The sequence below is a fragment of the Protomyctophum bolini genome (genome assembly GCF_963924005.1).
Source record: "Protomyctophum bolini genome assembly, chromosome: 2".
Lineage (NCBI taxonomy): Eukaryota > Metazoa > Chordata > Actinopteri > Myctophiformes > Myctophidae > Protomyctophum > Protomyctophum bolini.
This window is the reverse complement of record NC_137863.1, coordinates 19,107,715-19,120,899: the sequence shown is the minus strand read 5'-3', so window position 1 is coordinate 19,120,899 and position 13,185 is coordinate 19,107,715. Positions and strand designations below refer to the sequence as shown.

At 41.8% G+C, this 13,185-nt stretch overlaps 1 protein-coding gene across 1 annotated transcript in view; it reads left to right on the top strand.

The window, feature by feature from the left end:
* slc2a9l2 (solute carrier family 2 member 9, like 2) overlaps positions 1-13,185 on the top strand; it is a 180,124-nt gene that overhangs the window by 10,127 nt on the left and 156,812 nt on the right. Inside the window, exon 4 of the mRNA XM_080792106.1 lies at positions 9,065-9,169. Within this exon, the coding sequence (XP_080648232.1) occupies positions 9,065-9,169 (105 nt within the window). The remainder of the gene's footprint in view (positions 1-9,064; positions 9,170-13,185) is intronic.

The window sequence follows — 13,185 nt, the reverse complement described above, 5'->3', positions numbered from 1 at the left end:
GAATTGCACATTTCTATTTGTCTTTATTGTCCCCTCAGGTATATTCATCTTCACAGTCTGTTCCAACAGAAAATCATATAACTCCATAGCACAGAACATGAAGTCCCCAGCCAGTATACAGTACACAGAACCATCAACATCATATCACAGAACATGAAGTCCCCAGCCAGTATACAGTACACAGAACCATCATATCAACATCATATCACAGAACATGAAGTCCCCAGCCAGTATACAGTACACGGAACCATCATATCAGCGAGGCAGTTTGTTTAGTTCAGCAACAACTGAAGGGGGGAAAAAACGACTAAAACAAACTTTTTGCCATTTCTAACTTCTCTATTTTCGTCCAGATGGCATAAGTTTGAGGTGGCGATGTAAGGGATGTTCAGTCCTCAGTGTGAGGGCTAAATGTGTGATGGCCTTATTGTTCATTGTTCAAGTGTGGGTGTGGGAATGTAGTGAAGAAACATGGGGAACAATACAACAGAATAGGTTGAATACCGGTAATAATTTTGTACAGTAACTAGAAGCTCGAACGTCTTAACGCCACAGATCTGTGTCGCAGTGTGTGTTCATTGGCTGGGCAGGTTGTGTGTTGTTGTTTCTCTGTGAATGTTGTGTGTCCGCTGTCCGTGTATATTCTTGGGCCAGCACATCACTATGATCACTGAAAGGGAAACTACGGAGCTGGGTTGAAAACGCAGGGGTTGGGTCGGTGAGCCCGGGCATAGAGGGCATGCGTGGTGGACTATGACTATGCCGAACTGAACTGTGGACGAAGTGTGCGCTCACAACTTGTTACCATCCCAATAGAGGGTATGTGCATGCATAAAGTGAATAGGAAATCGAGTGGCAAAGTGAGTTTAATATCGTTTAACGTTGTTTAGTGCAATCAGATAGGACTTTTCTGTTTGGATGTATGGGCTATCAAGGCCAGTTTTTTGCCACTCAGTAGGCGTTCCCGCATAACTTCCGGTTATGATGATGATGTCACGTGCATACCCTCTATTGTAATCATAGATAACAGGTGAAGTGGCGACAGACGGTGATCTTTGCTGAGTATGTCCACTAGACAATCTTTTGTAATTTCCTATGCTGATGTCCGCTGGAAGGTACAGGCCTTCAAATGTTATGCTGTTTTGTACAACATGTTGTTTATAAATGGTAAATTTACTGTATATAGTGCCTTTATCCAAGGAGCTTTACATTCACCCATTCACACATATACCAATGGCAGCGGAAACCATGCAAGGCACCAACCAGCACATCAGGAGCAATTAGGGGTTCAGTGTCTTGCTCAAGGACTCTTCAACACTATAACTCTGGGGTAGCCTGGATTCGAACTGGCAACCTTGTGGTTACCATCCAGCCACTCTACCCCTGAGCCACCATATACGATCGTTTCTAGCTATAGCCTGCGGCACCTCGACTAAGTGATGTGCGTATTTCATGAGTTTTTGCACTGATCAATATGTGTTTTATTACTCCCTCATTATCCCATGAATTACTGGTCAAGAAAGGCTCTCTGCAGACCATTTCGGATCGATGTGGGTAATGTGTTTACCGGGATGTTATCAGGCCAACCCAGTGGGTTTCAGAAGGTCTGTGTGATTGAGATTGCAATGGCACTGGACTGTGTGTAGCGGAACTTGATTTTCATCAGACGTTTTCTGAACAAATACCTATACCTCACCTATACTGTAGGTCACTTTATACATTTATACTGTATGTTGGCTAGTCAAAAATAGAGCAGATTTGCAAGCTCACATCGCCTCACTTTGTCATCTGCTATTTTTGAATGTTTAAAGAAATCTCAAATGTTTAATAGGGTCCCTGCTGTCACAACATATTTTCAGAAGAGGGTCTACGGCCCAATTTCAATTTGGGGGTCCTTGACTTTTGCCCTTTAAGAATCACTGACTATACATCTACTTTTACCATAAAAGAATAGTGCAGAACTTAAAAAATGAAGTCCTTGTTTATAACAAACCAAGATAACTTTTTGTCTTAGCAGTTAACATGGTATAGTTGCAGAGGTTTGCAGTACAGTATAGGTATAGCTATCCTGCTGGGCAAGCTAAATGGAAGCAATGTCTTCAGATCCATTTCACAGCCTGACCTTATGTAATGTAATGGATGCTATTTCAGCAAGAAACAATTGGGTTTTTCTTTTTCCTTTTTCTCTTTGGACAACTTTTCTCTGTCTGTAACTCTTCGGTGTACAAATTGGTTCCTTGGATATCAAATAAATATAATAATAGTTTTTATTTTACGGCTTTCGCCTTTTTATTTTATATGTTTTATAGAGACACAGACAGTAGGAAATGGGGGAGAGAGATGGGGGAGTGACATGCAGTGAAGGCCGTCGGGATCAGGAGTCGAGCCCGCGGCACACTGCCAGACTCGGGCTGCCGGCCAAGGTGCCTGGACCGCTGAGCCACAGCCCAGGCCAGAATGTAGGTTTTTGAGATATACTGTATCATCTCTGTCGGGTGGAAACCTAAAAACTGTTACTTTTCAGGATTCAAATTCAAAAATAGCAAAAGTAGCAGATCTATAAGGTTAAAACTTGAAACACAGCACATGATGCTTTAGTGTGACGCTGCCTGTAGTATGATCAAGTAGGTAGGGCATTGACACATGCTGGATCTAATGAAAATAATAATAACAATAATGACGCTTAATTCCCCCATCCGTCAATGACTTGTTTTGCATTAGCAATAAGGCACTTCTCAGAAGCCTCAGTAGAAGAAGACTGTCTTAATTTGATGTATCAGTTTCACCACACAGTGGATGGAGACTCATTCAATGAGTCAACTATGCATATCCTGAAGAGGGCCGTGACACATGGGATATCCTTGTCACAGTTGTTCGCTCAATTCAGGGATGAAATAGCCACAATACATTTCTTTTGCACGTTTTGAGTCCTCAACCTAAGAACACCTTATGTTTTCTATGCAGTGTTGATGAATGTTGGTATGTGCATTGCCATTGTTTTCTGTAACGGTGACAAAGTTTGAATGTTTAATCCACTGGCTGCTTTGCAGGTGTCTTGCCTTGACGGTCAGGGGTTTGTTCTACCTTTGGGAGAAACGATGAACAGTGTTCTTATCTAAAAAGAGAGTGTTCTTATTTTAAAAAAGAGGCAGAGCTGTTCGACTGAGAGCTGTCAAGAGAACTGATTGCATGGTCCCAGTTTTCTCCCCTGTCTCCTCTCCAGCCTTGTAAGTGGGACAGGCCCCTTAGTGAGCCAATCCTGTACCTGTCAGGCAGATGGAAAGTTAAAGACAGTGCCATGATTCCCCCCCCCCCCCCCCCCCCCCCCCCATAAAACATGATCATCAGGAATTATGATTATAAACAAGGAGGATGTATTTTTTTAAATACATTTTTCACCCCTGTGTCAATTATCTAAGTTGCTCCTTTACACCTGACAGGGGGAGTTTCCCTGGTTGGACGTAGCGTGTGGAAGGAACACGTTATTCCAACCAGTTCCTTTCCCCTCCATCAGGCTGGCCAGGGGGAGGCAGTTTAGAGACCAGGATAACTGCTTGTTTTTTGTGACAAGCAGTACCTACCCTAGGAGGATGTTTTTTAAAGTGTACAGAAAGTGTTAAAGCATTTTGATGTGGCCACACCCACCAGTTCATTAAGTATACCTGGTTTTCATCTTAGCACCAGCCACCTGAACTTAAGCCGCGTCCACAGCTGTTGTATGACAACTAGAAATTCGTGGACCTGTTGTACCCTGCCCTTTTTGAGTGGTGCAGCCACACACACACACACACACACACACATGATTTGTCACAACAACAGTTGGCTTTGTCCAAGGCTTAAAAGGTCTTTAAATAAATACTTTTTGAAACGTCCATGGGAAAAATGAAATGGGAATTCTCTTCTGGGCCTGCCGTCGTCATGAAAGGGGGCAGGACTGTGACGCTCTATACTGATGGATACCAAGCCAGTGATTAGTCATGCCTTATACGCCATACCAATTTACTTCAGCTGTTAATAAAGCACATTTACGCACGCACGCGCACAGAACAATACAGTGCATGAGATGGCTGTCAAACGGCAAGTCAAATATTCATACAGTAGGTTAATACCAAATTGGTGGTTCTATGAATTCAAAGCACGCACGCACGCTCACACAAAACAATACAGCGCATGAGATGGCTGTCAAATGGCAAGTCAAATATTCATACAGTAGGTTAATACCAAATTGGTGGTTCTATGAATTCAAAGTAGTGCGATTCATTTATTTATTACACCAAATAGGAGGGTCATTTCCTCAGCCGTACAGTCGGACTCGGAAGGTGAATTCATTTCAAAATAGTTCCCGAATAATCTGATGTGTGATTACGACCGCCACTTTTATTACCTGTGTGAATGATTTATTTGAGAGCACCTTTGCATTCATTATGCTGGCAAACTGAATAATAATTATACTTCTTTGTTTTCACACACCTTTTGATACACCCTTTTAATTTGGATGTTTCAGTTTGGCTCACCAATGGATTCGTCCCCCTTTTTTTCTAAAAACCTAATTGTACTTAACCCATTCTATGCGGGAACCCCTTTTGGTAGCGCGCCACTCGGTGGCTTATAGGTCTGCTATTTTTGAAAAATCCACATAGAAACATAGCTTTTTCAGAAAACTGTCAGGATGTAGAAGACATTTTTAGGTCAAAATGGGTTTGTACTTAGTGACTTTCCACCACTGCCATTCACAGACAAATTGAGTTTGACACATTTCCTTGGAAGTTTTCTTCAAATTGTACTGGTGCCAAACTAAACGGCCTCCAAGCATCTGTGCACGAGACAAACTGGTAGCAGCTTATAGCTAGATAAACAAGGAACAGTCCTAGGATCATTTTATCATTAAAAAATAAATCTTTTCAGCAATCTAAAACGTTTAGAAAACAAAGACCACAACAAGTAATTGTGATGCACAAGCCAATATGTTTCAAAAGTTGATCTGGTAGTTGTATATAGTATAATCTAGCACAGTAAACACTTATACAGTTGTAAAGACATGTTTGGGTTACTGCTTCTGATCATCACTAATTGTTCTTTAAATTTCTTATCCACTACAAAACGGTAACGATGCATAGAATAGTGTTGATTAGAAGAGTTGACTTTAACACCACTCCATTACTTTAATTCTCATCTACACTATACCCTACAAAGCCAAAATGCAATAACTCAAAGTCAGTAAAGTCAAAGCCCCCTCTCCTATATATGATAATTTACTTTTTTTCATAGACGTGTACATTTGTACTTCTTTAAATGTTGATGCTGATGAATTGAAAATGGAGGACCCTGATGTAAACGAGGCTTTTTCTGGTTTACCCTCGTAGCAGAGTTTGTATTTACTTTCGTTTGAAATGTACCCATTCTACAAACTGAACTGGTTTAGAAGTGTCAGTCAAATGAGATCTTGGCAAATAAGTGACAAGTCACATTACATTAATTGTAAATATGTTCTTGAGGTAACGGCTAAGGTAATCCTCCAAAATCACGAAGGCTAATTTGACCTTTGCAATACACAAATAAGTCGGTGTGTCCAAAAAACGTAGTTGCTGCACTTTGTAGGGCAGTACATCTCTCATTGATTGATTGATTGAAATCTTTATTAACAGTTTGCAGAATTACAGTACATTTCAAGCACAAACTCAATACAAAGACTGTTAACTGTGAGTGGACGACCCAATTAAGCCTTACACTTGTTTACAACAGGGTCCACATTGTTCAATTCATCAAAACATTTAGAGACAAACAAATAGACACTTCTATGTAGTTAAAGAACAGAACAGGAATTCATCATATAGGAAGCGAAAAGGGAATAAAATATATATACAGTGAGGGGAACAGGGGGATAAAAGAAAACGAAAGACAGAGTGTAGGGCGCCTGCACACAACACCATGTGTTGATGCCATGTGTGCATATATGTGCAGGCACCCAACACCACGTCCATACAAAAACATAGTACAATCCAGATAAAAATTCAGCTTTTACAGAGGCCAGTTTCGAATTGCAGCCATCCGTAGGTGCCCTTTGAGAGCAGTTTTGAAGGAGCCAAGGGATTCACATGTCTTAATGACTGTTGGTAGGGCGTTCCACATTTTGGTCGCATAGGAGCGAAAATAATTTAGTCCCTTGTTTGTGCCGAATCTGGGTTGTACATGGTTTGTTGCACTCCCTCTGGTGTTGTGGGTGTGGACTTCGGTCTACTACAATAATAGGGGCTAATATTGGGGGCGGCCTAATTGGACTTTCGCAACAACATTTTGATTTGGGATTTGGTCTACTACAATAATAGGGGCTAATATTGGGGGCGGCCTAATTGGACTTTCGCAACAACATTTTGAAAAAGTTGTCCATATACGTTGTGATCCTATGGGGTCATAGATATTATTTCTGGTGGACAACTTTTTATGTTATGACAAATGCAGTTTTCCTAAAAAAGGGTGGTTTTCCCCCTGGGTACTATTACTTTCTTCCCTCCTCTAAGAGGGTCGCCTTTTTTCCTCCTACCTAACGGCCACATTCCTCTGCTGAGTGAGCAGAGTAATAATCAGCCCCAAGTAGGACATCATAAATTGCTGATCTGGCATTGTGCTCGATGGGTGCCAGGTCTAACACAGCAGGGCAGGGGGGACATTTTGACCCTCCCACACTATAAACGCCTAGCTGTCTTTCTTTATGGCACTGAGTGCCTGCCCACTGTGCTGAATACTGCCACAGTGTTAACTATTGATGATGCTGCTGCAATGTCGTGAGGGACCAGATTTTGTCACTAAAAGCCTCGGTACCGAGGCTATACTGTCGGGCTGAATCTAGCTCACTATTTTTAAAACACTAGACCGGCAGAGCACCGAGTCGGTAACAGACGGCAAATGACTCAAATGACTACACACAGAACTGATTAAATGGCATCTGCCTACTCTTTATTGCAAGCTTGAAGAAAGTGATTCGAGTGCACATACATTTTAGTTGATCATTTGTTAGGGTCAATTAAGCTGTTTCATCGTTAGGGTCAATTAAGCTGTTTCATCGGGAGTCATAATTTGCATTTAAATTGTGTTTTCTTGTGAAGTTTAGTTCTGAAGAGTGCTGCTGGAGTTGATTGGCTGGTCATGTAAAGAGACTTAATTGAGTCTTGCTTATTGGACTTCGACCAAGTCTCCTTTTGCAAGGGTTTATTCTTTACTTAGAAATAATGTATTATTAGGACTAGCCCTTACCCATTGTGAGATATTTTCAGATTCTAAAAATGTCTGTTTGAAAATGACAGTTTTCTGAAAAAGCTATGTTTCTATGTCAGTCGTTATTCGATTTTTCAAAAATAGCAGACCTACAAGCTCGTAGTGCGCCATTTGGTGCTTGTAGATCTGCTATTTTTCAATAGCTAAAGCCTAGCATGATGCAAACACCAAAAGGGGTTTTAATGTTGCTTTTTTTTTTTTTGTCTTGCACTCCCAATGACAACCAGACAAAGGTGTCTTGTGGGGGATTGTGAAATGTCGTGTGTTGAATTCCCTCGTCTTCAGAACAGGCTGGTAAAAGCATCTGGAAGAGGCTTGGGATTCTGAATGGGGAACAGAATTGTCTGATGAAATCTGAAACCTTGAACTCTGAACCAACCATGAATTATTTTAAAGCTTTCCTTTTTACTAGTATGCATTTTTTGTGGTTCCAAAGGAGTTTGCTCGAATTCATTCAAGTGTGTTGATTTGTGGAGATAATTGAGTAAACATTTGAAAAGCATGTGTTTGCTACAGAACTTATTTTCTTTCTTTATCCAAAGACCCAATGCAACTCCAGTCCCCTCCAAAACAATCTGTGGTGGGATCCCATGGTGGACCTATAACTTCCAGGTTTTGGTCTACAAAAAGACATCCTGTAGTAGTTAATAGTTGTCTTTGTCTGGCACTCCCAAGGACAACCCACCAAAGGTGTCCTCGACTGGGGGTCATGCAATGTCCTGTGTTGAATTCCCTTGGTTTCAGAACATGCCGGTAAAGGCATCTGAAAGAGGCTTGGGCCTTGGGGCTCCAAATGGGGAACATAATTGTCTGATGAAATCTGTAACGAGGGCTTGTCCAGAATACATACCTGTGCCACTAATGCTAAGTAGCAGTGAAAACAATCAGTGTTGCCATTTTGTGAGCAAAACTGACAACCAAAATAATTGAGTAGGTCAGGTCAGTCAAACTATTGTCTAATGTTGTTTGAGTTGTTCTTAAATATTTTGTGCCAGAGACCCCATACATGCATTCCAGATCTCACAAGCTCACAACGTTGTGAGCTTGTAGATTGGTTTGTTTCAAATAGCCAATCTAGTAATCTACACATGGTTAATGTGGTTGAACTGAAGCAAGCCCGAATAAGCAACTACAGTACACTTTATGAACAAGCCTCCCCCAAAAAAACAATATGGCACGCAGTTAAGGTCTTTGTCAGGGCGAGAACTGGTAGAAAAAACCCATTAAGATCTGAGGCCGATTCTGCAAATACCTTCTAAAAGATAAACAGGATCCACCCAGAGTTTCTCCTCTGTGTGATCGATGCCAGACTGAAGAGGTTCTTGTTTTGGGGCTTCGTCCGCTCTTACGTGACTTCTGGTCAAGTATATTTGAGTGGTTTTCAAGTGTTTATTATAAAAGACATCCATGTTGACCCTCCACTTGCTCTTTTTGCTGCTAGAGAATATTGCCGCAAAAGGCAATGCTGTCTGTATGCTTGCTTGGAATGATTGAAACCAAGAACATATTTATTCTACTGGACTTCAAGTCATTCTCTGCGCCCTGTTGTAAAATATATGGATATATAATCATACAGATGTAGATAGAAAAAAAAGACAAACAAGCTAAATAAATAAAATAATAAAATGGACCCTTGAGAGTGTACAAATAAAAACAAATGGACCCTTTAGTTCCATTTGTACACTCTCTGAGATGTCATATTAACTCTAGTGTGTGCGTGCGTGTGTGTGTGTGTGCGTGCGTTTTTCTTTCATGGGTTTTTCTTTCATGGGTTTCTTTCCCCCCTTTTTAGACGCAGCCAGTCACAGCCTGTCTGGTGAACGCAGCCTTCTTTGGGGCCCTGGGGTCATCCTATCTCTATGGCTACAACCTGTCTGTGGTCAACGCTCCTGCCCAGGTGAGTTAGATCACAGTGTGTGTTTTGCGGCAGGCGCACACACACACACACACACACACACACACACACATACACAGTACAGTACATAAAAGAGGTCTGTAAAATGCACCCTCTCCAGAGTCAAGAGAATCGCCTTTTCCAAATTCTCATGAACTTGAATGCAGCGTTTTATGTTTAAAGAAGAATTGGTAGAAAGCAAGTAAAGGTGGTTGCACACTGGTGCGTTTTTTGTGTGTGTGTGTTTTGTGGATCCGAAACATTGCTGATCTACAAGCTCACGTGTCGCGCTGCGCAGCTTGTAGATCAGCTATTTTTGGTCTAGAGATTTGTGAGGGGCACTATAGCCCCCTTTTTAATATATTTTTTATCCCACGATTTTGTAACCCATTTTTCACCCCTGTGTCAATCATCTAATGTGATCCTGGGCTCTACACACCCTCCACCAACCTAGTCCCCATATATGGGGGACATGGGGAGAGAAACTGACTTGAACTCATGCTTCCTTCATGCCTGAGTGTCCAAGTTGCTCCTTTACACCTGACAGGGGGGAGTTTCCCTGGTTGGACGTAGCGCGTGGAAGGAACACGTTATTCCAACCAGTTCCTTTCCCCTCCATCAGGCGCCCCGGCTGGCCAGGGGGAGGCAGTTTAGTGACCAGCCCCTCCTACAGTATATTCAGCTATAGTGTAGATTTTAGTCTTACACAAACATTAAATTCCCATTGACAATGAATGGATGATGTACGATGATAAGAGCGCGTGAGTTTTTTCTGGGTTTTTACCCTTCAAGATGGCAACCCACTTTTGGCTATCTATTGTACAGTACTGTATATAGCAACATATTTGCTAAATATATATTAAAATATAAATATTTTAATAAATATTTGAAGTTTTTCAGAAAACCTATGCCAGGATTTAGAAGGCGTTTTTAGAATAAGCCTCAGGTCTAAATCGGTTAATAAACATATACAAACATGTCAAACCAAATTCTGGCCAGAACTGCCCTTTTTGTTGTTGAAATTCCAGCAACTGCCCCTCTTTTAACATTGTCTGCATGTCCCTGTGTTGCGCTGCAGACAGAAAGAGCTAGGTTTTCCGCTGTGTCCCCTTCGCTCCGTTTCATGCTAGTGTGGTATCTGGTAGACACCAAACACAAGTCTAGTTCTACTATACGAAATACTGTTGAGCTGGGAGAGCACCGGAGAAAATGTGAGACGGCAGACGAGATGATGTTCCGATGTTTGTTTATTCGGCAAAGTACAGCACAGCATAGCATACAGCATAGGCTCACGCTGGCCTTGACCAGCCACAAGGTAGTGACTGGCCAGACAGTTACATTGAAATTCGACTGATTATAGGCCACCCCCCTAGAAGATAGAATTGGGATCACTGTAGCCCTTTGATCCACTGTCCCTTAGCATGTAAATGTCCTTTGGGTGTGTCACCCAGGAGTATAAACAAACCATCGACACCCCAGGGGTCCCGGCTGACGTGAGACAAGCTCTAAAATCGACACCCCAGATGACAACATGCAGGATGAGCACTATACTTATTGAATTATTGGTTCCAGATTCCACACATCCCCCCTCATGACCGTCCACAAGACTGTCATGTCAAAAACATGGAACCATAATTCTTTCACCCCCCTTGACCCTTAGCTGGACAATACATTCAAGACACCAGAAACGGTATTACAGTACAGAATTTCCCCAACATGGTTTTCAAACAGACATTGTCATAAATTATTTCGTTACAGTAGTTACAATTAAAAATTCGGATCAGTGGAGAATTCTCTTTGTATTACTTTAAACTCTTATAGCTAAAAATGTGACAGAACAATGAACACATCACATGGAACTCTCTTTGGAGATCCACATGAAAACGCTGTCACTTCGTCACCGTCGACAAAGCAAAGACCAATATCTCAGCTCGTACGTATGCACACAAACAAAGAAAAATAAGAAACTCGCATTTTAAGCCCTAGAAAACCACAAAGAGTCAAATTAAACCCTCTTATACACTGTAAATATTCGGCTGCCAATTGCCTTGTAATTTAATCACTATTCTGACAAATACATAATCTTAAACAATGAATAATGGAAAATGATTAGTACAATTACTTACTTACTTAGACTTAGTTCCTCCCGTTCCTATTGGAACATTGGGCGACGAGTCCTCTCCATTTATTCCGGTCACTGGCGACCCTTCTTGCTCCGTGCCAGCTGACACCCATCTCGCTTAGGTCTTCCTTGGCTGTCTGTCTCCATGTCTTCTTTGGCCTCCCTCTCTTCCTCTTTCCACCTTCTGGCATCCAGTCCATTGCCACACTTGCCGGTCTCTCTCTTGGCAGTCGGAGTACGTGTCCAGCCATTCTCCTTCTCCTTTCATCGATGATGACAGACAGTGGTGCTACCCCTGCCCTTCTCATCACCTCCTCATTGGTGATGTGGTCTCTCCATGAGATCCTCAGGATGGATCTGAGGCATCTTCGGTGAAAGACATCCAACTTGTTGGTGGTGTTGGCTGTCTTCATCCACGTCTCACAGGCGTAGGTCGCTGTTGGGATGACCACTGACATATAGAGGCCTAGCTAGTACAATTAACTGACATTTAATCAAGACATGCCGCGTTCAGCTCCATTGTTACAAGAGCATTCTTGATATGCAAGAACCTACATGTTTTACTAATAAACTCTGCTATCCCAAAGCCAAAATAAATCACTCCTTCGGACTCATCCTGACCACATCACAACAACCATAAAAAATAAATAACATTGAAAAGCCAGAGTCTATATATAATAACACATATCTCTCCATATATCTAGGAAAATACCTCATTGACTCATAATTAGGCTACTTATGACTCAACTTATCTAATTATACGACAAACATACCAACATGAGGCCTATTCATTCATGTTGAAAACAAATGCGACGCACAATTTGTAATCGGAGAGAAGGAAAGTCCATCTTCGTCCCTGCTATGGACAAAGGAAACTTCTTCTGTTGCTGCTTTCCCAATTTACCTTCAAAGTTCGCTCAGCCACGAATCAAGTTGAGAAAAAGTTCACCGCTGTTTTTCGCTGAAAGTTCGAAGCAAACAACATGCAGGATGAGCACTATACTCCAGATTCCACACTAGCACTCCCAAGAAAAATCAATGAAGCATGATCAAGGCTTAAAAAGAGAGCTGAGGCGCATCCGAGCAAATGCCAACTTGTTTCGACCACCTATACGGTCTTCATCAGAGCGAGAACTGATGAAGAACTGGTCGAAACATTTTTTATTATTATCAAAGTTTGATTGCAGTGCAGATCTCCTCTTTTTTTTAAGCCTGCATTCCTGCTAATCCTAGAAGCACCATCAGCATATACCCTTTGACTTCTCCTTTGAGCTGGATTCTGTGTTTTTGAGGGGCGCTATAGCCAGCCAAGTCTATGGAATGGAGCCTAATTATAAATTCCCCATCCAGCAGCGTAACTAGACGTCAGTAGTCTCCCACGCAGGCTGGTCAGCGCCCTATCCACAGGCGTTTTGGTTCTTAACCCATTTTGGACTGAGGTCGGTCTACAAATGTCTTCTAAATCCTAACATTCTTCTGAAAAAACCATGTTTCTTTCTATGTCAGTTGTTCTCAAACATTTTCATGTCAAGGATCCCCAAAATGATATGTAATTGTCCCCCATCTGAAAATATGTAGTAGTTAGTAAAATTACACACTGTCTGGTGGCATTTCCATGAGGCCTCACGTGCATGAACAGTTTTTGAGTGGTGCAACCACTAAACCAGCAATGTCCACCAGTTTGTGTACCTGTTTGTGTGAGCACGAGTATGTGACTTATTAATAGCAGTAGGGGGCGCCAGAAACGGAGAGAGGGGTAGTGCACTGCTGTGTCTCTAATGAGAGAGAGAGAGAGAGAGAGAGAGAGACCACTCAGTTCACACGTGTGTGATTTTTTAGTTTAGTTTATTCGCACAATAAAAACAGTACAAAAAAGGGTAACATCAATAAAAGAGAT